The sequence below is a fragment of the Canis aureus genome, chromosome 17, assembly GCF_053574225.1.
Source record: "Canis aureus isolate CA01 chromosome 17, VMU_Caureus_v.1.0, whole genome shotgun sequence".
NCBI lineage: Eukaryota > Metazoa > Chordata > Mammalia > Carnivora > Canidae > Canis > Canis aureus.
The window spans coordinates 56,901,634-56,929,493 of NC_135627.1; the positions used below are offsets into that span (position 1 = coordinate 56,901,634).

The 27,860-nt window shown below is 39.7% G+C and overlaps 1 protein-coding gene and 2 long non-coding RNA genes across 6 annotated transcripts; 2 read left to right on the plus strand and 1 right to left on the minus strand.

Moving 5' to 3' along the window:
• Positions 1–90: 90 nt before the first annotated feature.
• On the minus strand, positions 91–25,483 carry ESD (esterase D). 4 transcript variants are annotated; one of them, XM_077855698.1, is made up of 10 exons: positions 25,375–25,477; positions 21,320–21,372; positions 18,563–18,637; positions 17,660–17,748; positions 13,685–13,783; positions 12,082–12,206; positions 10,885–11,004; positions 9,399–9,497; positions 6,876–7,043; positions 91–393 (listed from the first exon to the last, which is right to left on the minus strand). In XM_077855698.1, exons 3-10 carry the CDS (start codon positions 18,628–18,630, stop codon positions 313–315), a joined length of 849 nt encoding a protein of 282 aa, XP_077711824.1. In that variant the 5' UTR covers positions 18,631–18,637; positions 21,320–21,372; positions 25,375–25,477; the 3' UTR covers positions 91–312. The 4 variants fall into 4 exon arrangements, with proteins under 4 accessions (XP_077711824.1, XP_077711825.1, XP_077711827.1 ...); XM_077855699.1 differs by lacking the exon at positions 25,375–25,477 and adding an exon at positions 24,612–24,958; XM_077855701.1 differs by lacking the exon at positions 6,876–7,043 and having other exon boundaries at positions 25,375–25,483.
• Positions 4,259–9,067, plus strand: LOC144288069 (uncharacterized). The gene is made up of 2 exons (XR_013356020.1): positions 4,259–4,329; positions 8,851–9,067. It is a non-coding gene; the product is annotated as an uncharacterized LOC144288069 (long non-coding RNA).
• Positions 24,795–27,101, plus strand: LOC144288067 (uncharacterized). The gene is made up of 2 exons (XR_013356019.1): positions 24,795–25,243; positions 26,417–27,101. It is a non-coding gene; the product is annotated as an uncharacterized LOC144288067 (long non-coding RNA).
• The last annotated feature ends 759 nt before the right edge of the window (positions 27,102–27,860 follow it).

The window sequence follows — 27,860 nt, forward strand, 5'->3', positions numbered from 1 at the left end:
CATTCCCAAGTTAGCATTCTATGATTTAAATGCGATTGTATTTATATATTCTGTGGCCCGAGGTTTATTAATACAATAATGATTTCCAAGTAACCTTGAAAAAGCTGTAAAGTATTTAATATTTCCCATATAACAGGGATAAAACAACTTTTAAATCATAAGGAGGTTTTACATACTTACTCAGAAAGGGATTTAACTACAGAATGATACATTTTTAGCACTATGAAATCCAAGGTCTTGAAATCATCTTTCCCTGCAATTCTGTTTATTATAATTTTATAATCTCGAACAAATTTTCTTAACTTAAGTTTTTCACGCATTCAGATATTTTGCATGATGTCTGATGTGATCAGTAATAAAGGTTGCAATGAAGTAGTAGCTATGATCATAACCCTAGAAGACAAAAGAGAGAAATGGTAAGATATTTACTGGTCAGAAACACCAGTACTAAGGACATTATATGACTCTCTCGTCACTTAATTTTCATGTAAATCCTGAAATTATTACAGTAGGAGGAAGGTTTAGAATCAAAATCAAGCTTATTGTACTTGTACTTCAACACTTTTCATTGAACATTAAAAGAACAGCAAAAGTAGGAAGAAAAATAAATATTCTCCAAAGCCTAGGTTTTTGATGCCGCATAATATGCAAAGAAAGGAAATAATAAAACATGAACTAAATGTACAGGATAAACAGGTGGTCACGTCAACAAGGAATAAAAGAATCAGAACTTAAGGAAGTCAGGAACTTGGGCAAGAAGTTTCAACTCACAGAAGAAATACACCACTGTGGGTAAGATGGGAAATGTTAAAATACAAAATACAAAATACACGAAGACAACACAGAGAAAGAGCACAAAACCACCCAACTGGCCAGACATTGTTTGGGAAGTCAGACAGCCATCCGAAGTCTAGGTAGGAATCCACCTCCTGCACAATAGAAGCGCATCACGTCTCTATTGAGGAGAGGGGAGTAATTCATTAAACCGTGACATCCCTTAGCAGTAAATAAACCATCCTGGGTGACGTCAGTCAACTATTTTGAAAACTATCCTGAAACAGAGAAAATGTAGTATGCCAAGCAGCTGAGTTGAAACAGATCTCAGCTAGTTGGTTCATTAAAACCACTGACACTGCTAAATGGAGAGAAGATGCTTCCTTGGGGCATCCTCTGACTACAAGACATGAAGAGGCTTTCAAAGGAAAAGGAAAAAAAATTAAGTGGGAAGAACCTGAGGGAGCTAAACACAATGAAAACCCAAGGTGGCATAAGCTGAAAGGAGGGAAAAGTCAAAACAAGATCTTAAAGTTTTTAGCTTTATCTAGTGAATGGTCTCTGATGGGAGAAAATGGGATTTTCCTAAACACTTAAGAAGCAAAAATAGCCCTAATAAAAATATCAACTGGGTTTCAAGGAACAAGGCAAATCCCTAAGGTTTTGATGAAATCGGTAAATGCTCTTAACCTCTTACTCCCACAGGTATGCTGTGGTATACATCTTGGGAACGGAAGTTAAATAAACAGTTCCAGGTTCAAGTCATCACAGTAACTTAAAAGCACGGTCTTGTTTCCTGTGGCCAAATCACAGAAACGAACCTGACGAGAATGTTGCCAGAATTAAGGCTGAGCTTTGGAATTAGTGGTTTCCCATTTCTCGATTAGACCCGTTCCAGTCAGCGAGTTCAATCTAGAGCTGAAGGACTGGGGGGTCCCTGTGTGGCTCAGCGGTTCAGCGCCACCTTCGGCCCAGGATGTAGAGTCCCGGGATCAAGTCCCACTTCAGGCTCCCTGCAGGGAGCCTGCTTCTCCCTCTGCCTGCGTCTTCGCCTCTCTCTGTCTCTGATGAATAAATAAATAAAATCTTTAAAAAAAAATAAATAAGGTTGAAGGACTGAATTACTTAAACAAAAGCATGTGGGACCCCTGCAATTCCTCAGTCATTAGGAGGTGAAACGGGTCCATGACTTCCAACCCTCAGACCCTAGGAAACGCAGTACCAAGCAGCACCTGCCAGTTTTTGCAGATGGAAAGAGGTCTCTGACTGAAGACAGGTACGGACGCCGGGACACGGATGCCCTGACACCTGTGCAGCAAAACCTCCGCTGTGACTGACTCTGCTGTCTTCTTAGGCAGTTTCACGGAGGTTGGATGCCGTGCACAGTTTCAGGCGCACAGGCACAAAGGGCTGTTAGGGTTATTTATTCATTATTATTATTTTAGTAGAGAAGACCAAGGGTAAGACAAAGTCAGTTTCCAGCTCTCGGGAGTGTACCACGAGGTTATGGTATATTTTACCTAAAACACAAAGCCAAAGTCTCTAATGTCCATAGTGATATTTAACAGAAGATCCACCTTTACAAGAATATAGAAAATGGCCTACCTATCACGACACAGCGAGAAGTTTTTTTTTTGTTTTTTGTTTTTTGTTTTTAACGAGGGAACGAGAAAGCAAGCCAGAGAGAGCCAGGGTACATGAGCAGGGGGAGGGGCAGAGGGAGAAGGAGAATCTCAAGCAGGCTCCTCGCTGAGCACAGCCCCTTGCAAGGCTCGATGTCTCAATCTGGAGATCAGGACCTCAGCCAAAATCAAGAGTCGGACACCCAACTGACCAAAGCCACCCAGGCGCCCCGAGAAAGATTTTTTTAAATGTCAACTTCAGGGCAGGAGAACACATGTGAACTCCTGCCATTCTGGTAGACAGAAGATGCTTATATAACTTGAGCTAACTGTGTCATTCTTGACTGGTTTCCCCTTCTATTTATTGATATTATCAAATAGGTGTGGGTCCTTCCATTAAATTCTTTTGAGTTAGTTTGCTGTGTTAAGCAGCTCATGCAATTCCATATATTCAGTGACTCTTGAAAGAGCCTTGGTTTTCTCTTCTATCTACTTCCAGTTTAAATGGCAAAATCATCAGTCAGTAGCAAACTCTCTTAAAGAGTATAAAAATAAACGAACACATTCTTTCATTCCTCCCTCAGCTCTCAAAAAAGCAGCAGTGCTCCAGCAGCTATGATGAACACTTATTCAAACAGGCAGTGTTTCCCCACACATTTTCCAGACCCAATTAGAAAAGCTCCGCTAGGAATCCCTGGGTCAGTTAGTTTCTTCAGAATACAGAGAAGACTGCTGAAAGGTGAAGTTTCCTTATTTAATAAGCAGCTCCTGGAGTCTGTGTGCTGGGTAGTGGTGCTGAGCCGGAGGACACGGAGGCACAGGAGATGCCTGCACTTCTGGAATTCTGTGCCACGTCCTTCCTGTTCTCTACGGCAGTGCAGAGGCCGAAACAGTCTGTGAGTCTTCAAAACTGGCCTGAGACTTGAGGACGTCGGGGAGCCTCGCTCTCTTGGGTTTCCGTTAGGTCCCCAAAATCTTTTGCTCACCACATAAGTTCAGTAACTGGAAGGAAGACATTGGAGGCTACACTCCCAGGACTCTGCTCCTAGTGCTTTTTCAATTTAGATCCACGGAAGCCGAAACAGAGTAAGAGAAATTCTATGAGGGGACAAATATCCCCAGGCACCACACTTGCCTCTCAACTGTTCTCCGATGTAGACCATAAAACTGGATTGTGAGAATTTAATACCAAAAAAAGGGAAAAAAAGAAAGTTGGGTAAATCGTATACATGACCATAATTTTTGATCGTCCTCCTTCATTCACGTACTTACAGACTGCCCCTATTTTCTGCGGCCTACTTAATGCTTCACTGCTCAATTTATTTCATAAAGAAATACAGTCCTCTTGTACTTATACTGAACTGATAAAGCAGATATGACTCTCAGACCTGAGGTAACCTGAAGGCAGTGGAAATTGGCCCAAAAACCCGAAGGCAGCCTCTCCGGAGCCATGCCCGGTCATGTCTACTCAGTTGCTCATTCAATCACAGCAAGCCTAGACATCATCTTCGGATGGTGTAGTTTGCTCTTACCCTGCCCTTGCTGGAAAGAGAGTGAACGAAAAATTGTGCCTGAGCTAAAGATTATGGCTGGTAATTTCAATACTTTCTCACCCTTTTTTAGAACTGAATGTTTTGTCTTAACTCCTCATTAAATACACCCAACTGTGTTTTTTAGTTGCTTAGGATATAAAGCATTTCAGAAATAAATAAGTTGATTTATTTTTTCCCCCTCCAAGAATTTCATCAGTGTTTTAACTACTATGCTGTTTTTATAACAAACTCCAGAGATTTTTTCAGTCTTTGTTGGCAGGCTGAAACTTTGTTGTTGGTAGTAACAACAGAATTTCCTGGCACAGCCTTGGGGGGGGAGGGGGAGGAGGAGGCATCCAACACCGCTAGCGCCAAGAAATCTAGTGCCCAGAAATGATTCGGTAAGAAACACGGTTTATTACGTTACTTCTAGCTACAGTTAATGTAGTTGAACACACTACTTTATAATTAAACTGGCATTTGGATTCTCAAAGTTCGTTATTGATTGAAAATACATAATTCTGGTAAGTGCTTAAATTAACCTAAGGAAATCCTATTACTTAAAGAAGGACACTCAGAGAAAATAAGGCACATCTAACATATTGGTATTTGACATATTTTTCCCACATGGTACATATACACATAAACATGTATGTACACATATATACATGTAAATAATATATGTTATTTACCCGATCAAAATATTAGGGAAATTTTTAAAAAAGGGGGAGACTGTTAAGATCTATTGCGTGAGTGAAACAGCAGGTTATGCATAAATTCTCCTGGCGTTAGCTAAACTCCATCCCCTTGCTCCTCAGGAGCCCCGCTGCACCCTGCCTGGGAATGGTCAGAGGACAGGAAGGTAAGTGTTTCCATTCAAATGACCATGCTGACTCTACTGGAAACTAGTCCTATGAACTTTACATACATAATACTTTTCTAAGCCTGCAAAACAGATGGACAGGAGCCATATGAAAATCCAAAGCAAACATCACACTGAGTGGGGAGATACAAAAGTTCTTCCTCTACGATCAGGAACAAGACAAGGTGCCCACTGTTGAAACTTCCTGTTCCACACAGTACTGGAAATCCTAGCCAGAGCAATTACACAAGAAAAAGACATAGAAGGCATACAATTTGGAAAAACAGAGATAAAATGATCTCTGTTCGTAGATATGATCTTGTATGTAGGAAACCCTAAAGATTCCAAAGTAATAAAATACAAAAGCAATACCCCAAAATCAGCTGCATTTCTATCTAAAAGAAAATTATGAAAACAACTATATGATTCCACTTATAGGAGACACTGAAAGAAGTCAGATATATAGAGAAAGTGGAATGATGGATGCCAAAGGTTGGAGGGAGTAAGGAGGAATTCAGTGTTTATGGGTATAAAGTTTCAGTTTTACAAAATAAGAGTTATGAAGATGGACGGTGGTGACGGCTGAACAACATTATGAACATACTTAATAGCACAGATGTGTTTGTTTAGTTAAGATGGAGGGGCACCTGGGTGGCTCAGGTAAGCGGCCAACTCTGATTTCTGCTCAGGTCATGATCTCAAGGTCCTGGGATGGACCCTGCTGGGCTCTGTGCTCAGAGGGGAGTCTGAGGATCCTCTCTGCCCCTCTCCCTTTGGCCCTCCCTGTGCTTATGCTTTCGCCTCATCTGTCCTTCTCTCAAGTAAATAAAGATTTACTTTAAAAAAAAAGGGTTAGATGGTAAATTTTATATATGATATTTTTACACAATAAAAAAAATTATGAAAAACCTTAAAAACAAACAAAACCCCCAGATGGACAGGATAGGAATGGTCACTCATTTGACTACATAAGGATAAAATGAGCTAATGTTGTGAAAAGCTTTTGTAAACTGAAATGTACACGTTATACACTGATCTACATTTACTTGGACATTTATCATCATTATTATACATTTTAGATCAACGTGCCTGACATATGACCCTGGAATGTGAATAAAAATGTTTTAAAAAATCACAATCATTTGTAATTTACAGTGTTCACTTTTCATCCTGAAATGTTTTGTTGTTTAAATTACATACCAAAGCTTATGAATAAGCCATTTAAAAAAAAAGCTGAATTTCTTTTGTTGTTGTTGTTGTTGTTGTTTTCCGAATTTCTTTAATTATAACTATATTAGCACTGAGCTAGGTGAGTAGCGGACAGTCAAGTCTTTTAGTCAAGGAATAGCTGCAAATCAATTGAAACTGAGTAATTATTTTTAAATTAAAAAAAAAATACCACAAAGCACAATGGCTAGACTAGCAGCTAACTCAAAAAGTATCAAGTGCCTATGTTTGTGTGAGACAAACAGTTCACAGCTTCTGAGGCTAAGATGTATACATAAAGTGAAGAGTGATTACGGTGGGAGGTTATACTTGTTATTTACGCGAAAACAGCTGTATGTGCAAAGACAGACACAGCAGAAATGCAGCAGATAAAGCACTATTCAAGCATGAAGCTTCTTGTTATTCAGTGGTTCTGCAGTGACACAGAAAATTACAAATACTTCTCACTTCTGAAAGCTTTCTTCTTTCTATGGAATTTGATCTTAGACATCATTACCTTAGTAAGAAGGCTTTCACTTTAAGTGTCTTGTTATAATTAAAAAAAAAAAAAAACCTTACTAGAGGTAGCTTTTCAAATTCTGAAATATAAGGTATTATGGAATCTTGTCTTTTTTTTTAAAGACTATTTATTTAGAGAGCAAGGGAGCGAGCGGGGAAAGGAGCACAGGGAGAGGGAGCATCTCAAGCAGACTCCGAGCTAAGCACCAGCCAGACTCAGGGCTCCATCCCATGACCCTGAGATCACCACCTGAGCTGAAATCCAGAGTCGAATGCTTAACCGACTGAGCCACCCAGGCGACCCTGGAATTTTGCTTTTTTATAGTTACTTAGAACAAGCAGAGGTTTCCGAGTACTTGCCTCTTGTAATCTAAAAACAACAGGGACTTTCTTTTCTGTACAGGCAGCTATGAAGTTATCAGGTAGTAACTGTCCGTCTGAAAGGAACTGGTCATCTTTCCCTTGATCAATTAGTATGTCCAGCTGAGAACCGGGGTAGGACTTCACAAGATGGGTAGCATCATAAGCCTAGAAAAAGACAAATACTGACAAATAAATTTGAAAGTGCCCAGAAAGATGTTCTTCAAAATAGACCACAGCAGAACCAAATAGAAATTTAACGTCATTTAAGCTCTAAGGATGATTAAATCAGAAAAATGCTTTTTTTACATTGTCTTGTCTGGCTTTTACTTGTAAGGGCTTCAGAGATCGATGTCCCATTTATAGCTGCTTCTCTACTTCCCAGCAGTCCTGGGCCAGTGGCGAGAATTTTGTATCTTAGAATTCTTCACAGTTTGGACCCTTTTCTTTTAAACCTCTGAGCTTTTTAATTACCTCTCAACTCCAAAAAACAAAAACAAAATGGTATTTTTTTCTTTATAAATTCCTCCAGAAACTTACTTTCTTACCTTTTTCTTTTTCTAGATATTATTTATTTCAAATAAATAGTCTATTTTGTTGTCTCTTCTTTTTGGCTCTAATTCTGAACTTAAATACATTCAGCCTTTTCTTTTATTCAGCACCAATGTTTGCTATCCCCCTAGGAGCTTTGGGGAAGATTTAATTTAAATAATCTGAATCATATAGACAACTCCTCCAATTTATTATCTAAGGAGCTGCCACCAGTTACAAGTTTGTACTTTATCATCCACCTTTAAGTACTCTTATTTTTATATATTCACTAGTCACAACTTCTATGCGCAATCAAGACAAAACCCTGTTTTTTAAGACTTGCTTTAATTTTATGAGAGAGTGGAAGGAGATCTATAAAGTCCAACTAGTTCAAAGTTCTGTGATTCCATAATTCTGTGTGGCTTCCTTATTCTGAAATTAAGTAATAGTCTAAAACAATATACTTAAGATGGTAAAATCTACGGTCACCGAGAGAAAAATTATATAATTAGATTCCTTTATAGGTTACCTGTGCCTCTGCCTCTCCCTTCCTTTTTTTTTTCTCTCCCATCCTTTCTATCAACCAGTTTGTCTTCTTCTTTCTTTTTTAAGATATATTTATTATTTGAGGTAGAGAGAGGGAGAGCAAACAGAGAGACAGAGAGAATTCCAAGCAGAACTCCCAGCTGAGTGGGAAGCCGGACTCAGGGCTCGATCCCACCACCCATGAGACTATGACCTGAGCTGAAATCACAAGTTGGACGCTTAACTGACTGAGCCACCCACGTGCCCCACCAGCTGGTCTTTTACCCAACACTTCTATTCAGAACCTAAGCCCCATATGGATATGAAACATTATCACCTTTGTGGCCTAAGATCTTGAACTCCACATAGGCTCTGCACAGTGGCAAGGACTCCAGACACCAAAGTACATGCACTGTCAGCTCTCAAAGCACCTAAAAGTCATCACTTTCTGCATTCTTCCAATATAATAAAAATATAAGCCTCAACAAAACAGAATTCTAATCCAGTAACTAAAGGATTAACCCTCCACAGTTTGTTAGAATTTCAATAACCAATCTTAAATAAAATTGGGAACCATGTGTGAATGACCCTGAACACACGACAGTAAGACAAAAGTTTTTTTCTTCCCCCACTCAAGTATTTTCTACTTGTTAACATGCACAAATGATGAATGCATCTGCAAAATATTTAAACTCTTGATGTTTGCAAATAGCCTATTTCTGCACAAAAATCAAACAAGTCTCAAAACAAAGAGCCACTTTTTACTTTTCATTTAGAAGCATCTGCTCCCATGCTTGAAAAAGCAATCTTGATATTCGAATGTTTACATAAATGTACATTACATAATAACTATTTTTAAAGACTTTCAGGTCTGGAATTTATTTTTATTTTTTTTATTTATTCATAGAGACACACAGAGAGAGAGAGGCAGAGACACAGGCAGAGACACAGGCAGAGGGAGAAGCAGGCTCCATGCAGGCAGCCCGACGTGGGACTCGATCCCGGGTCTCCAGGATCACGCCCTGGGCTGCAGGCGGCGCTGAAGTGCTGCACCACCGGGGCTGCCCAGGTCTGGAATTTAAAATCCAAATCTGAGAGATTCTGGATTTTGAAATAGATATGTGGAATAATTAAAAGGCCAAGAGTCATGCTTCCTATCGTACAGCTGAGCACATGGTTAGTAAGAGGCAAATGTAAATTTAGTAATAAAATGTTGCATTTTTGGGGAATGTTAATTTAGAAATAAACATGTAAATTAATCATTAGCAGAAAAAAAAATACAGTCTCAGAACATCCGCCACAATTCAATACAATTAGAAAAGAGGGCTTTTTTGTTGTTGATATTGTTATACATAGATTCTTCTGTTAATTATTTTAGCTCCAGATCCTTCAGTTAGGAATAGATCTGTGATGTGTAGCTTTTTCACAAATCTGAATGAGCATGAAGACAGCCATCCCAGTACCTACCTTCCATTTACTTTGATCTGTTCCCAAATATCCACCAAAGGCTTTTTTGCCCCAGGCACAGAGCACTGGGTTGCAAATTGGAGCAAATGCTGACACAGACTTCAGAAACAAAGGAAATTTTAAAACAAGTTATATTTTGCTAAATCAAACATGAACAAATGATTTGCAACTTACTTAAAATCTCAGAAGTTTATCTGCAACTTGCTTATAAACTCTGACTTGCCATGAAAACACCTGTGAACAACTTTCCTAGGCTCTATTATGCGCTGAGATTGCAGGCCTCTCCAGGATACATCTTTTGAGTATTCTATTGAGAGCTAATTAACCATAGGTGCCAACATACTGTAAAGCAATACATATTATGGCACAAATACAAGTTTATATTCAGTTTCTACGCATTTTTTCCATTTAAAATTAATGAGGAGAAATACAGAACAGTTCATACCCATTTTTGTGAACATGTTATTAAATCTGAGACCCATGATTTCTCTTAAAGAGGCCAAGAAAGCACTGAGCAATGCCCTTAAATATTTGTGTTCTATGCAGTATTGTTTTTTACTAACTTTTTTAAAGGAAAAAATTAAATTTGATTTTTTCCCTCAAACTAATTAACTAATTGCCTTATATACAAAAAAATGGAAAATAAGACCTTATTTTAAAAACCTACTATCAAGCCATGAATTAGTTCAACTTTATAATAAAGCCTACTAAAAGAAAAGTATTTGGTGCCACAATGCAAAACTGCTATAAGAAATATTTTTCATTTCTCAGTGGCACACTTGAAATGACTAAGTTCTCTCTAAGGGAAGGAAATGGATTAAATAAACCTTGAGGTATCTGACAGCTCTATGATGTTAAAGGCAGAGGCAATCCTGAGATTATCACTGCTTCAGCATTTCCTTTCTCAACATGTGCTCCGCCCAGGAGGACATTTTACATATGGTGGTTATTCCACCTTGGCTCATTTAAACAAAAAAGGAAAGCTATACAGTTTCAAATAAATGAATGGAAAGACAGAGTGATATTTTGCAGCTAAGCTGCAATCCAATTTTCACCAGAGGCGATGAGAAGAGAAAATTCTTAGACTTTTACAAATTATGAATACCTTATTCTACCTCAGAAAATCAAAGTCAACTTAACAAATGTATTCCTGGTAAAAATATAAGTAAATGATACACACTGCCACAGTAACAAGCTTTAGGGGGAAAAAATGCCTAGAAAACTAAGTTTGAATAGAAGCAATAAAAATTGCTTTATCATACTTCTAGCAGACCAACTGTGATAGAATTCCTATACTTCTGATTCTGGAGCATAAAATTGTGTGGTCAAATTTAATATTCTTCCCCTACAGCCTCTTGAAACTCCCAACACTAGAAAAGTTTGGTCCCAGTACTATCTTAACAATATCCTGACTTAACTCATTCAAAGTTTCTAACAGATTTTATCCAAGAGAAATACTTGTCACTAAAAGCTTCGGTAATCTTACTTTGTACTTTCCAGGATTCTTTAAAGCGCAAATCAGAGCTCCGTGGCCTCCCATGGAATGGCCAAAAATAGACATCCTTTGGGGGTCCACTGGAAAATTGGCATTTACAAGTTGGGGAAGCTAGAGAGAATTTAATAGTGTGACAAAAGATATGAAAGAAACAAGTTTATAGACTTTTTCAAAGTCATATAAAATGCTTACACAATTAACACTTTCAAATCACAGTCTTACAATACTATGAACTAATAAAGATAAAAAATATCTCAGGTAGACAAGGATTATTAATCTACTGCTGGTAAAAACATGGTACATCCTTCTCAGAAAGCAAATTAAAGAAAATGATGCAGGACGAGCCTGTAAAATGTCTAAACTTTTGTCTAGTAATTTCATTTCTTGGCATCTATTCTAGGGAAAAGTCCTTAGGGGGAAAAATTATACATCAAAACAATCAATGCAGTAAAATTTATTGTGGTAAGAAACATACTTAAATATGTAAACGTCCTACATTAGGAAAAAGTAAATTATGGTATATCACGGAATATTATGCAATTGTTAAGGCTATCTTACAAAGAGTATTAGGAAAATACTTATTTTATACAATTAAAAAAACAAGATAATAAATTTTACAACTGTATGAAAACTGGTCATACAAAAAAAAATCTGGAACGTACCAAAAAATGTTATTATTTGGGGTATGGGATAATGAGTGATTAATATTTTATATTATTGTGTCTCAGTTTTTATGATGTACATATTAATAATTAAAATCATACAAAATTTAGAAAAACGAATAAACTGAACATAAATATTATTAATACAAGCAATGGTTTACCCTCACTTATCCTTTTTAAGTAAGCCTTGGTTGGTTAATCATTATGTCTGAATAAACCAGCTGCCAGAGAAATGAAAAAGTTTTTCAAATGTTGTTTTCTTTATATAATCTGGGTAGTGTACACAGATATTAAAATAATTATTACCTTCTTTAAAATTGTACTTAATGCTAATTTAAATTGTGGTAAATAAGACTATCATACAATTAAACTTTGAAATGTTCACTAAGATAATCAATAAACATGTACCACGTAGATTCAGCAATACCATACCCTGGTTTAAAAGTCTCAGGACTAGAAGGACTTTGGGTCCCAAATCAAACTCTTGGCAGTCATCAATTCATAAGTATAACGTCAATGAAATTACCTCCTCAGTTACGTAAGAGTACATTCTGTAGTTAGCTTTCCAAGGATCTTCAGTGGCATCCACATAAAATCCAGCACCAGTGCCAAAGTCCCAGCTATCATCTTCTCCTTTAATATTGCAGCCACCTATCAAGGAGAAATCCCGTGGCTTCGTCGACTCCGTAGTAAGGACTCATGGTAGGTAGCACCCTTTTAAATGAATCTCAAAGTTCATTTGCATTTGAGTTGTTCACCAAATATTGCAGTTCTCTGCCTTTTGGGGAGCATACTTTCTGGCCCGCTTGCCCTCGAATAGGGCCATGTGACTAGTTCTAGGAAATGAGGTAACAGAGGGAATGCCCTTCAGGGCTGGAGAATTCACTGCTAAGGAGAGGCACATTGAGGCACATTGGCTTTTTTTGTGGAAGAAGTACCCTCCTGTGTATTCTGAATATATGCTTCTTCACTGTTTACCTATCAAAGGACTTACATCTTCTCTCTGTTCTCCCAAAACGTGTTGAGATTCCTCCCCCGAGAAACCTCCTCTATCACTAACACTTTTTTTCTCTTAGAAGGGAAGGGAGACACATGCTTGTGCTCAGGTCACTATCGTGCACTGAAAACGTCTCCTTATGTATTTTGGAATCACTCCATCATGTTTCTTCTATTTATTCATCCCCCAATGGGATTTTCTTACAATCTTTTAAAATTTATCAGGTAGGTTTTGTATTATATGCTTGCAGGTGGTTAAAAGGCCAACCACTGAGATGGTTGATAGAATTACTGTTAATAGGTAGGGTAATTTCAGGGAAATGACCACTTCATGATATTCATCCAGGAACATGGCATTTTTCCATTTATGAAAATCTTCATTTATGATCGTTAGCAAATTTTACATTCCTTTTAAAAAATAAGTCTTCATATTTTAAAAGTTTATCTCTAGGCATTTAGTATTTTTGATATTGCTCAGAATTAAATTTTTTATTACATTTCTAGTGAGACATGTCTTGCTCTGGTGTATTATTATGTCCTGTGAAAAGAAATATACTACTTCCCAAGACCAGCCATTCGTCTTCCAGATAATTTTAGCCGCCATTTAATAAATCCCATTTCCTGACACATTTAGGGTCACAAAATGAGTTTTAACTTACTGATGGACTGAGTTCACAAATATTGGATAGTTGCATTTCTCTAATATAAGCATTTTAGGTATTTATATTAAAATCAATACATATTAAACTATGATGGGTAAAGAGATGAGAAAAGACATAATTTTCATGTGACAAGATAGTTTACCTATGGAATAGAAAAATTTTTGTGCATTTTGGCACTAGCGCCAATATGATATACATTAAAGTTGCTCAGTCTGTTTTGAAGTGTCTTATTCTACAACCTGGAAATAACAAAATAGTCCCCTCTCATAAGAGTGATGTCATGAGTAAAATTCACAGTGAGAAAAAAGCACAGTATTTTAGAGTCATGATATCATCTGAAAGATTAAGAGATAACAGCAAAAATATAAAATAAATAAAAAATAAAACAATATTATATTATACCACTTATCTCATAACTTAGTCTGAAAGATTTATATTTTTATAAAGGATCTCCAGAATGAGAACACTTACGAGGGCTGGTATCCGGAGCAATGACGACAAGGCCATGTTCTGAGGCAGCTTGATGAAAACCAGACTTTGATATAAAATTTTGTTCTGTACAAGTCAAACCTGTGGATCAGAAATAGTGTTACCTCATGCTATCCTGTTGGTGGTTTGTAAGATTTAATCCTTTTATAATGTAAGAAAACAAGCTCACTTGGTATTAAAAAAAATTTTTTTTAGGAATAATCCTAAAGAAGACAATAAAGTTCTCTTTCTCATAAAATTTACAATAGTATTAATCTAAGAACCATCTTAGGCTAAACGCTCCCACAGCTGTCCTTTCAAAGTCACTCACTAAAGTATCAATTATTGAAATCCTTGAGAATCTGGAATTTTCCAAACCGTAGATTGGCAATATGGTATAGAAATCAAATGTTTTATCAACCCCAGTGGGGTGTTGTCAAACATGCTAATTAAACATGTTACTATTCCTGCATCAAAACATAAATATTCACATTCAGTCATAATACTTTAAATAACTTGATTTTTTAAAAATACGAGTGGCCCTCGGCAACAAAATTGAGCCTGACCATCTTTGTATTCCTTGCCGATTTAAGGGAGAAATAGTCACCATATACCTTCCTTAAATTTTAGCCCCTGTTTTTCCAACTATTTAGGCCATTTTTCCTAGCTATAGGCTTTTGTATGATAGAGGACTGAATTCTCTTATTACAGGAGAAGGTCCAAGAATAAACTGGCAAGAGATGGCTGAGCTAAATATCACCTAACCCAAAACCCCCTTTCCAGTGGCCAATGCTAAATATCCTACTACATCTGATAATTAGCAACATCAAAACGGACTCGTATACAGGATGCAGTATGAACTTTATAGTTTTTATTTATCCCCTAACAGCCAACAGGGACTTATTTGAAATGGCTGTTAATGAAGATTAAATTAGTAAATGATTATAAGATACAAAGTTACAAGAATCACTGCATAAAGTGTTATGGGAGTTCATACAAGGATCATTGGATAAACTGTTAGGACAAACATGCTTTCACTAGGCATGGCCGGAGGACAAAGTCCTTGTTTGTCTACTATGTTCCGTACCAGTACATCTTCCAGAGGTACGGGAGCCATAACTACCCCAAATACTGCTAAAAGGTCAACAGTCTTGGCAACCTTAATGTAAATGTGTTCAGAGGCAAGATTAAGAGTGTAAAAAGAATGGGTTTTGGACTTCAGACGGGATCTCATTCTCAAGATGTCACTCAGCCACTTACTGGCTCACCAAAATCAGGCAAGTAACTTGAATATTCTGAGCCTCAGTTCTTTCATTTGAAAAATGGGGATAATATTGCTTACGATTATCTCATAACATGGCTGTGAGGATTCAAGGTGATAACATGTAAAAAGCCTTGAATTGTGTCTCAGACACAGTGTGTACAGTTGTCTTACACTTGGGAAATGTAAATGTTTAGAGACGAGAGAAAAATGTTTTTTTTCTAGTTCGGACACAAATTCCTTCATTAAGGTATTAGGATATAAACTGTAGACTCAAGAAATGAAGATAATTCTATTAGCAGAATTACTCTCAAGAATATAAAGAAGGTTACTAATTAATATACACTTGTTGAACTATACTTATTTTATATAAAAAGTTTTGGGATTTTTTTTGGTTAACAGCTTTATTTATTACTTAAAGATTTTTATTTATTTGAGACAGAATGAGAGGGAGAGAGAGGTGGAGAAAGAGTGTGAAGGAGACTCTACACTGAGCACAGAGCCCAATATAGGGCTCGATCCCACAGTCGTGAGATCATGACCTGAGCTGAAACTGAGTTGGCTGCTTAACCGACTGAACCTCCCAGGTGCTCTGGGTAACAGCTTTATTGAGCTACAATTCAGACGCCATACAATTCAGCCACCTAAAGTGTACAGCTCAGTGACTGTTGGTATATTTACAATTATGGAATACCACCACACTCTCTACTTTTAGAATATTTGTACTATCCCCAAAAGAAAACCCCTACCCATTAGCAGTCACTTCCTATTTTCTCCTAATCCCTGCGTCCTCAGCCCCAGGTAATCATTTTCTGTCTTTATGAATTTGTTTAGTCTGGACATTTCACATACATGGAATTTAACAATACGTAGTCTCTTGTAAACGTCTTCTTTCACTTAGCACGGCTTCAATGTTCATCCATGTTGTATGTCGCACATCTACGGGGACTTCGATACTTTTGTTGTTAAGCAATACTTCACTATACTACCCTTTACTTATTTCATTAGTTGATGGACCTTTGGTTTGTTTCTACTTTTTTGCTATTACAATAATATATGTAATATATAGATATCTGTGTGCAAGTTTTTATATGGGCCCATATATTCTCTTGAGTATATGGCTAATGAACGGCTATTCCGCTGGTCGCCTTGACTTGGGAGACACACAAATGCCTTCATCAGGACTATCTTTTAGAATTTCAGTTTGGATGTTTTACTTTCAGTTAATTTAGTAATTTCAGAAATATGATAACTGATATATGTCTGCCATTATTTTCCTTCAATTTACTGAGAAATAAATACACTGAAATTCTTTTGCCATTATTTCTCCAGTGTATAGTCAGACAATCTTAATTCTTTAAATAAAATCAAGTCTTAATTTCCAAGGTCTATCTGTTCTTCAGCCTCTCACTAAGAAAACTGTCCTATCATATGATGTACACAAACACAAATTCTATTTTTTAATTCTTCTAAAGCTCAGATGGTATGTCTTGATAGATTCTAATTTTGGTTAAGAATTTATGGCCTTATTATTATAGTACCGCTTACACAATACCCTGGGTACCTCTGATCTATGTTATAGTTCTTATAGCCAAGAGACAGGACTCCAGCAGCTGTCCTCAGAAACAAAATGCAAAAACAATAGGGGAAAGACTAAATATAGCGCTGGGTTATGAGTCAGAAAACTTGTTGACTCTGTTATATGATCTTGGTCAATATATAACTTCTCTGGGCCTATGAAAGAGTTAACTATTCTGCAGATTACATGATTTCTAAGGTCATCTTCAGCTATACAATACTATGCTCCTAAAACAAGCATGCAACTTTGTTCTTGTTGCTTTTGGCAATACCCAACGCTCTTCTAGCAAAATCAGTTTGTTTTTTTCAATCACAAAAATGGGTTGTTGAGTTACAATCAGATAGGCACTTCATTTTTACCTTTTATTTTAAAAAATGTTTACCTTTTAAAATGAAAAGTCTCAATTTCATTTTAAAGGACTAGTATTTGGGACTTATCCTCAGTAAAACATTTATCTATAAGAGGGAATTTATTAAAAGCAAAGGTAATTTTAATTTTAAAATGACAAAAATAGCACTCTATGACATAATTTGGTTTCTATCAAGTCTTTCCTTATGTTTGCTTCTAAAGATAAAATACCAACAACAGCTTGTGAAAGAATTAGCACACAGCTTTAAACTACTGGTAGCAAAACCTTACTCTCTCATAATCCATTCGATAGTCTTTAATATTCACCACTGATTAAACAGCTTTAATGTTCCTTTGTGATTTTCCAAACTATTGCCAGAGAGGATTGATGGGAGTCCAACTAAAACATTTTAGAGAAGACTCTAAGGAGTTACTTGTCTGTAGCTTCTAATTAGTGTATTGTGGGTTACCTAATATTGTTCTATTTGAGTGGTAAAATCTCTATAAATTTCAGAGATTCTTAGGTAGGTACAAATTAAGTAACTTTTCTAAGCTCTTGCCATTGAGTCCAGAATTGTACATTTTCTGTTAAATTACTTGGTTTAATTTTAAAAGAAGTGAAACAAGTGTAACTCATTAGGTCTGAAATCATTCTCAGGATAAAGTAGAAAGAGGCTCCTAAAGTCTTTTATAAAACAGACGGCTCAGCAAGCACACTGTTAAGATAAAAGAGTAAGATAAGGCAGTTAAAAAGAAACTCTTTTCTAAAACGCAAATGAATAACACTTACCAGACAGCCAATACAGTGCGGGGCATTTTTCAGTTTCTGCCTTTGGTGGTAAGTAGATAGCAAATTTCATTCTGCAGTTCAGTTCAACACTGTAATTTTAACAGCCACAACAACAACAAAAAAATCAATGCCTCTCACTTGTTAAGACAGAAACATAAAAATAAGTGATTTAATGTCCAAAAGAAGTGACTCCAAGGAAAATACCTTGGCCCTTAAAGAAATGATGGGGCCAATTTAGCATACTGATCTATTAACCAAGCTGAGTCTTTGTTGTGCATGGCACAGAAGTCATGGGGAGGGGGCGGGAATAAATTAAAAGAATAAATGTAGGGGCAGCCCCGGTGGCTCAGTGGTTTAGCGCCGCCTTCAGCCCAGGGCCTGATCCTGGAGACGCCGGATCGAGTCCCACATCGGGCTCCCTGCATGGGGCCTGCTTCTCCCTCTGCCTGTGTCTCTGCACGTCTCTCGCCTCTCTCTCTCATGAATAAATAAATAAAACCTTTTAAAAAAATAATCCCAAACGGTCTTCTGGATTGGAAATTTTTTTTTTTAATTAAAAGAATAAATGTAATACCCTCAATGTAGCACTAATATTACTAAAAGAAAAATTGTTGTTTCTAGAGATGCATAAAATAACATCAGCTTTTATAAAAAATGAATTTTAAAAATCTTAAGTTACATGTTTGTTCATGGGCACTGAAATGTACCACATTTTAATTTGTTCTCTGTCTCTAATATCTTATTACAATCACTAATATCACCAATACGGAAATTTTTATAAAAGCCACAGGTATTTTCCCATGTAAATGGTAATTTGTGCAACAATGATCTCTTGTGGGCTGATTAAAGGAACCAAATAGAAGCAGAATGAGAGGTACCTAAAACTGTATTCTTGGTAGTTACCTGTCATGCTCAAAAACTTTCTGCAATCCTCCAAAGCACTTGTTGCTGGAAATCTGCTTCAATGCCATTCTTCCCCTGTTAGTAAAGATCAACATTAATTTTCAGAACACTTGTTCCTGAAAAATTTAAACAAAACTGTTTTCAGATAAATTATCAAACAATTGTTTTCCACCCAGCATAGTTTTTCACACACTACTTTTCTCTGATAAAGAACATTAAGAAACGGACTCAGTTTCAGGTACACACTTGTTACGCACTTTAGGAAACTTAGTACTTCGGTACGTCAGGACTAATTTACCCAGTTGGTTAATAAGCTTTTTTTTGTTGTTTTCTTTTTGTGGACTGCCCCAAATTCTTTTCAGAAAGAAGGAGAATATAAGCAAGCTACTAATTAACTACCTTAGCTTAGAAGATAAAAAACTGTTAATAGTTTACCTGTCAATTATCACAAAGGAATCAAAGAAGTGGTCTTACAGATTATGGTTCATTTTAAAATGGGAGGAAAATGATCTCACAGTAACGATTTTGATAACAATAAGCGGTAACATTTATTGAGCACTTACAGCATGATCGCCACTTTGTTATATGTTATGCTCACTCAGACCAAATTCCTCCCTCGTCCTAGGGGTTTGTCTGAGAAAGTGATGCACAACTTTTAGATCAACAGTTCTCCTTTTAAAACAAAGCAACAAGTAAAAACATAAGGGAACTGACCGTGCAGCTTATCGATGGGAGATTTTAAAATCTGGTAATTCTTTTCTCGCAGACAAATCTTTTAAATAATAATTTAAAACTTAGATGTTAATGTAATAATCTTAAACTTAAATCTTAAAATGCCACGTTATTAATTTTTAATACTACAAAAAAAAAAAAAAAGTCAGTAAACCGTCCTTACTAGAAGTGCCTGTTTAACAAGGAGGAACCAGACTGCTTCTGATGTGTATCTCTAACGGAAGAATTCCCTTCTCCACCTTATTTTATGTTCCACCTTATTTTAAATCAGTTAGCTGTACGTGCTAAATAAAAAATCCTCAGATTCTTGGAACAGGTACTACTGCTCTAGTGGTCTTCTCAGTGAAAATGTTTCATATGATCTCTACCGACATTCTCAGGTCTACAGTACGCTGATCAGAGCTGGAGCTTTAGGGTTGCTCTTAAAAAAAAAAAAAAAATATATATATATATATATTATATATATAAAACAATAATCTTTAAAAAGTTGATCTTGGAAATGTCTTTGCAAAATTCTAAATAAGATTAGTTTCAATCCTACCTTTTAGTAATTTCCTCAGTAAATCCAAATACTTATCTTTGCATTGGAAAGCTGGGATGTGAACAGAGAGCCTAACATCAGAGCCCCCCTACTCTTTGCTATTCTGCTCTCCTGCTTCTTTGGAGGATCTTTACATACTCTCTTTTTCAGAAGCTGAGATTGAATAAATTTGTAGGATCAGGGCTCAAAATTACAGAGAAATTACCTTCTACTCACAGGTTTATGTATTTAATCTATAAGAGATCAATTCTTAACAAACTGCTCACAAATGTTATTAATTATTGATTATTGGGTAGCCTGGGTGGCTCAGCAGTTTAGCACTGCCTTTGGCCCAGGGCGTGATCCTGGAGACCCAAGATCGAGTCCCACGTCGGGCTCCCTGCATGGAGTCTGCTTCTCCCTCTGCTTGTGTCTCTGCCTCTCTCTCTCTCTCTGTGTCTCTCATGAATAAATGAATAAAATCTTAAAAAAAAAATTATTAACTTCAGCTATTCTTGTTCATGATCTGAGCTTAATAATATACTAACACAGGCGTATAATTTTAGCATATATACATGAGATCAAGGCATATAATCTTTTTGAATTATAAGGATGTCCTTCCTATTTTCTTAAATTTAGTAAGGGTTTCATTTGCTTTCCAAAACCATGTTATACTGAGCATATATCTAGTACATAAGAGATAACTAATAATTATTTGTTGAATTAAGGAATAATTCTTTTATTAACTTTTGACTGCCAATTACGTGGAAAGTTTTAAAAATCAGCTTGTCCTTCATCTTTTTTTCCTATATTTTAAAAGTAAAGCACAACTAGTCTTATTTCTTTTGCTTATTTAATATTCTTTACTTAAAATTCAAAATCAGTACTTCCCATTTGGTCAGAGAAAATTCAGTTAAAATGCTATGTTTTCACTTGATAGAATGAGCTGACTAAAACAAAAGCTTTTGAAATTTTTTCCCTTTAACCACCCATTTTAGAAATTACCTTCGATCACAAATCAAGAGAAAATTTACCCTCAATAAAAAGTATGACACAAGCCATGAACTAAATACACCGTGATATATGAACTATTCAACTAGGTGACTTCATTGTTCATGAAAATTTTTCTATGTGAAAAATAACATTTTTTTTTTTTTTTTTTTAAACTGCTGGAACACACTCCCTGAAATTCAGGTTTCCTGGAGTCAGGTATAACATTTTAAACTAAGTTATTAGCTTTCTCATCCAACTTTCAAAGTAACACAGAAGAAATAAAACTTGGGGATCCTTGGGTGGCTCAGCGGTTTGGCCCCTGCCTTCGGCCCAGGGCGCAATCCTGGAGTCCTAGAATCGAGTCCCGCATCGGGCTCCCGGCATGGAGCCTGTTTCTCCCTCTGCCTGTGTCTCTGCCTCTGTCTATCATGAATAAATAAAATCTTTAATAAATAAATAAATAAATAAATAAATAAATAAATAAATAAATAAAACAAACTTAAGTTTATTACCTGACCAACTGCTACTTGCTTTTTTGCCTGCACTAAAGGGTGGACAGGGGATCCTGGAAGAAAAAACAAACAAACAAAAAAAAAACAAAAAAAACAAATGGTTTGTAAACAGGAGGTTTATACTTTTCACAACAGAGGTTATATAGACATGTATGTGCAGGGCACCACACATTCTGAGCTGACATTTTCTTCTCTCAAGGCAGAAGACTCTCTACCCTGGGTATGACAGCATGGGAGCAGACTCCATCGCCTCTGCCCTAATCTAATGGCCTTAAGACCTATTTTGCCACAAGGCAGGATGTTCAAAATCTTCTGCTAGACTTAAGATTTCTATGAAGAAAGTTGTGGGTTTGATTTTTGTTTCTTCCTTTTTAATCAAGTAGATAAGAACATTTTAAAGTGTAATTTGCTCGCCTGACATAGAATCAACCGCTGAGAGTAAAGAGACCAGGAGCCTGGACAAGAAGGGAAGAGAAAGCTATAGAGCTGACACCTGTTCGGCACGGAGGTGTAGATGGAACGTGTCACACAGGGACAAGGAGGGAAGGGAAGAGGACTTCAGGGCTGCGGGGCTGACAGGCCAGAAAGGCTGAACTGCTCAGAAACATGACTGGGCTTGTGAAGGAGGCTGAAGGGACTGCGACACAGTGAGAAGTAAACAGAAGCGTACGCAGTACGTGGAGGCCCATCGTTTTCACTTGTCTGCCGACGTCTTATTTAGGTTCTCGGACATATTTTGTGGGAGAAATGGAAGGAAAGGGTGGGGTAGACTGAGCAAAAAAACCCAAAACAAACCTGTCTCCCAAGAAAAGCTCCAAACAAAAACAGACAACTGATTTCAGGTGCAGGGGGTGTTACAAAGGCTTCCACAACAAAGTCAATGATATGAACCTCATCTTCAGAGAGGGAAGTGGTTTTCTCAAAGGCACGGCCAGGCCAGTCAGGGAAGAACTATCAAAGAGAAATCTTTATTCACCAAACACCTGTTCCCCCAAAAGGTCAATTTGCCAAATCTCTTATTTATTTTCTTTCTTTATTCAGGCTAACTGCCATGCTCCTCCAGAAATGTGTGTTCTTTAGGTTTACCCATTCTTTTCTTCTTTGGAGGAGTCTCAACGTCTCTACCTCTTCCTGAGTTTCTGTTCCCATTCGTTCAGACTCCTCGGACTTTAATCCACTGCCTCACCCTCAGTGTGTCCCGCCCCACTGGCTCTTAGGACCTACACAGGCCTCCCCAGCATCGCAGGATAATGGCACTGCAGACCGTCAGGTCTCTGTTCAAATCCTCTCTTCAGAGAAAACTCCGGGTCTGGGTTCTTCCACTCCTTCCCCTTCTCCCATCTCCCTTTCCTTTTCTCTTCGCAGGCACTCTTTCCCTTTACTCCCAATCCTTATGTTTCTACCACATTTTCTAGGTGAACGAATCTAAATCTGCATCTCTAGGCCCAATCATTCTCCTGTATTAGTGCCAGAATTTAAATGTCCCGTTGGACCCTTCTACCAAGATATGCCACCAGCTAGTAAAACTAACCACAACTAAAAGTAAGTGTTAGGGGCAGCCCTGGTGGCTCAGCGGTTTAGCACCGCCTTCAGTCCAGGGCCTAATCCTGGAGACCCGGGATCAAGTCCCAGGTCGGGCTCCCTGGATGGTGCCTGCTTCTCCCTCTGCCTGTGTCTCTGCCTCTCTCTCTCTCTACATCTCATGAATAAATAAAATCTTTAGAAAAAAATAAATAAAAGTAAGTGTTGGGGCACCTGGGTGGCTCAGTGAGGTGAATGCCCTGACTCTTGATCTCCACTCAGGTCATGAACTCAGGGTTTTGAGATCGAGCCCCACATGGAGCTCTGCACTGGGTATGAAGCCTGCTTAGGATTCTCTTGCTCTGTCTGCCCTTCCCCCACTCTCCCCATTCCCAAAATAAATAAATAAAAAATCAATTTAAAATTAAGTGTCGGGATTCCCTGGGTGGCTCAGCAGTTTAGCGCCGCCTTCAGCCCAGGGTGTGATCCTGGAGACCCAGGATCGAGTCCCACGTTGGGCTCCCTGTGTGGGGCCTGCTTCTCCCTCTACCTGTGTCTCTGCCTCTCTCTCTCTGTCTCATGAATAAATAACATCTTTAAAAAATAAAATAAATAAAATTAAATTGTCTATCTCTCACCCTCAAACCATTTTTTCCTTCCTTTTCCTGTCTCTCTTTTCATTCATGCCTGTCTTGCCCAATCTATGTGTGAAATGTCTTAAAGTTACCACCCTGCTTTAAATTTCCACTGCCACCATCCTAATTATACACAAGAAATTAAAACTTAGGCTCCTACTTTGTCTTCTTGTATGTCCCACTAAAATCAATCCTACACGGGAGCCTAGGGCTTTAATACAGGTGACTTACCACTTCACGGATACCTAGACATGTTCCATGGTCAGGCCTGACATGCCTCCGGGCAACTGTTAGTCATTTTGATTTTTTTTTTATTTGATTTTTAAAAACTGTGATAAAACATTTGACATAGAATTTACCGTCCTAACCATTTTTAAAGTGTATGATTCAGCGGTGTTAAGTATACTGCCAATTCTAGAAACTTGGTCAGCTTGCCCACGTAACTAGCAGAGAAGAAATCTTGGCCATCTCCACGGGGCAGCTACAAGCATGGAGGGAATCCCGCTGGCCTAGTGAACGTAAGATTTTATTTATTTATTCATGATAGACACAGAGAGAGAGAGAGGCAGAGACCCAGGCAGAGGGAGAAGCAGGCTCCATGCAGGGAGCCCGATGTGGTGGGACTCGATCCCGGGACTCCAGGATCAAGCCCTGGGGCAAAGACAGGCACTAAACCTCTGAGCCACCCAGGGATCCCCATCTTTTTTTTTTTTTTTTCAAGTCTGATGCCATCAAAACTTCATGAAATTGAAACGATGAAGAGCTGACAAAGACATAAAGGTGAATAAAACTCCATATACGGGTCAGCCCGGGGGGGAAGGGGGGGGGGCTCAGCGGTTTAGCGCCTCCTTCAGTCCAGGGCGTGATCCTGTGATCCTGGAGTCCCGGGATCCAGTCATCGAGTCCCGCGTCGGGCTCCCTGCGTGGAGCCTGCTCCTTCCTCGGCCTGGCTCTCATGAATAAATAAACAAAATCTTAAAAAAAAAAAACCCTCCATATATACTTTGGTCGCATTTTAACCGTGTATAAGCCATAGTCTCTTTCCCATCATAAAAATCCACCTGGCTAGCCCACATATACATTTTTAAACCACCACGGGCGGGGCGGGACACTGAGCATCCACGAATCCCAAACACCTTAGCCTGTCTTCAATGGTCCCAGGTTGCTTTTCTGGCCGAAGGTCGTATCATCTCCAGTCTGTCAGCCCCGGCTACGCAGAACCGAGGCACAGCCGGGGGGGGGGGGGGGGGGGGGGACGGGGCGGCCTCCGCCAACGCCGAGGTGTAGCAGGTTCAGAGCTGGTTCTGGGGCCACACCCTCCGGCTCCACCCCGTGCTGCTGCTGCTGCTGCCGCCAAGCCAGGTGATCTTCCTAGGACTCGCTTCCCCGTCTATAACACGGGGATGCCATCCGCTCCAGCCCACAGGGCCGCCCCCGAGATGAGCGGCCTCAATTCCACCCCTGACTGTCACCCGCGGGCCACCGCGCGCACCAACCAACGCTGCTTCTTCCTATTCCAGAGACCTCGGGGCCCCCAGGTGGGCGCGGGCGCCGCCTCCCGGGTGACGTCATCCGGGAGCGACCCCCAGGCGCGCCTGCCCAGGCGGTGACCGCTTTGAGGTCTGGGTCTCACCGCACCGGGTACGCGTGGACTTCGCGCGGCGGCGACCGGCCCAGACGGCCGGGGGGAGGAGCTACGCCAAGTGCAAGGAGCCAAGTAAATGCAGCGGCTCGGAGGCCGCAGGGGCAGTCCTATGGGGAAGTTCCGGTAAGGACAGGGGGCCCGGCCGAGGTCCCGGCCGCGGCGCCCGGGATCAGGCCTGCTGGACTCGCCGCGGGCCCAGGCGCAGCCGCGGACACACCGAGGACAGTTAGGACCCTCCCCACACGCGGCCTTACCTCGCGATCGGCGGCGGCGGCGGCGGCGGGAACCCGAGCTGCAGCGGGAGCGGAAAGGCGGGGCCGCGTTATGGCCGCGGGCGCCGACACTGGAGTCGCTCTGCCTCGACCCCGCCCCCGCAGACCCCGCCCACGCTCGGACACGCCCACTTCCGGGCAGTACTTCCGGAGTCCCTGGGGGGCCCTTGGCACCGCCCAGCCTCGGCCCCGCCCCCGCAGAGCCCGCCCACTTCGGGGCACGCCCACTTCCGGATCATACTTGGGTCCCTTTGGCTCCTTGGCAGCAGGGGTCCAGCCTCGACCCTCGCCCCCGCCCACTTCAGGGCAGACAGACCCCGCCCACTTCAGAGCACGCCCACTTCCGGGTCGTGGTTCGTGGGTCCCTTCGGCTCCTTGGCACCGCCCAGCCTCGACTCCGCGCGGATAGAACTCGCCCACTTCAGAGCACGCCCACTTCCGGGTCGTACTTCGTGGGTCCCCTAGGCTCCTTGCCACCCCCAGCCACGGCCCCGCCCCTTCTGCTCCTTTGGCCCCGCCCAGCCGCGGCCCCGCCCCTCTGCTCCTCGGCCCCGCCCCTTCTCAATGGCCCCGCCCGGTCACTGCCCCGCCCCTTCTGCTGCTCGGCCTCGCTCCGTCTTCTCCTTGGCCCCGCCCAATCAGGGCCCGCCCTTTCTGCCTCTTGGCCCCGCCCAGCCGCGGCCCCGCCCCCACGGTCCCCACCCTCCCTCTGCACCTGCTCCTCCGCCCTAGGGTCACGGGCCTCCTCCCTCGGTGGCTGGTGAGGGATTCCTGGCCCGGGACCAGCCAGCGCCGCCCACCCTCTCCCCAAGGGTCAAGGTCTGGCCCCACTTAACTGGTGGAAAACATTTCCAAGCAGGTTTTGAAAGTATTTTAAAACAAGATTATAATACCGCGTCTGGGAGCCTCCATCCCCCAAATCTTTGCAGGTCACCTGCTTAGTAGCTGGAGTTGAACAGGCATCATTTTTATCTTTTATTTTAATTCCGGTGTAGTTACTAACCTAGGGTTACGTTCCTTTCAGATGGGCAGTGTGATGCAACGGCTCATGGACCCACCGCCCATCCGCAGGAAGAGTCATTTCAAATCTCCAGCGCCGGACACATAGCAGACACACTGCACCCGTGTTCCCTATTCTGAATATAACTTAGTTGAATTAATAGTTGCTGGTTGATAACTTACAGCAAATCTTGATTTTTTTGTTTTTCACTTGATATAATTGAACTGATTGTGCATGTACTTTGGCTTTTGAGAAAATGAAATCTGATCACAAAAAAAAAACTTTTTTTTTTTTTAAACCAACAGCTAGACTGAGTGTAAATGATACAATATGAAAGACAGGACTAGTTTCATGGGGGTATAAGCCCAAAAACAGGGTTCATATCTCAGAAGGACCCTGCACTTGGTTTAACTTAACTCTCTGCTTGGTGAAATTATTTCCTATTCCACATTGTTAATACTTTTTTTTTTAACACGGATTTCCCATATTTTCCTATTGCACTGAGCCCTGCAAATCATGTGGCTGATGCTGTTGAAATGACCTCTGTGAGAGGTGACATTATAAACATGGATGCAAGAATCTGTCCCGTGGCCCATTGACCTGTGGACTGACCTACCCTGTGGGCCGAACCTGTGGACCTGCAGATCGATTGAGACTCAGTCCAAAAATAATGTTTATCTAATCAAAATAAAGATTGTATTCTGAGAAACTATTGAATTGAAAATTTCTTTCCACTTTCTATTTTAAATATAAATCACTGAAAAGGGAATTTTCTTCAAGCTGAGTTTCACAACTAAGATAGCATACCCAGGTTTGCAAGTTATTTGATGGAAAATATTTGAAGAAGGTTAGAAGGTGTTTATTTAATAAAATGATTGTTGTGGGGTGCAAACCAGCCTACCAACTGTGTGCATGAAGTCTTTTATGAAAGGGTTCTTGTGTTAATGCAGTATGATAACCAGAACTATAATTTCTTTTACTCAGCATAAGTAATATTACAATAGATCCAGTAAATTTCTGTTTCTTCTTTGAAATAGTTTATGTACATTCATACCTACCTATATATGGAAGCGAAGTAAGCTGAAGTCATAAGGTTGACATTTCTAATAATGAAACTAGTAATAAAAAATGGATGAATATTAACCACTTGAAGAAATAGACCAAAAATTACCTGTAAATATGTGGCTGAGAAGATTTAAAGACTGTTTGAAGTAAAATAAATAGGATATAATCTTAGGGAGGCAATAAAGAGATGTAACGAGTGAAAAAAACTCAACTCTGCTTAAGATCTTGGGGAAAGGAGACGATTTTTGAGAGAACCTGGAAAAGACACCATACGTGAAGATGAGAAGTGTTCATATGGCTTTCCCACAGACCTGATTAGCATTCCTCAACCTTGGCACCATTGACATTTAGAGTCAAAAATTCTTTGCTGTGGGGAGCTACCCCATGCACTGTAGGATGCTTA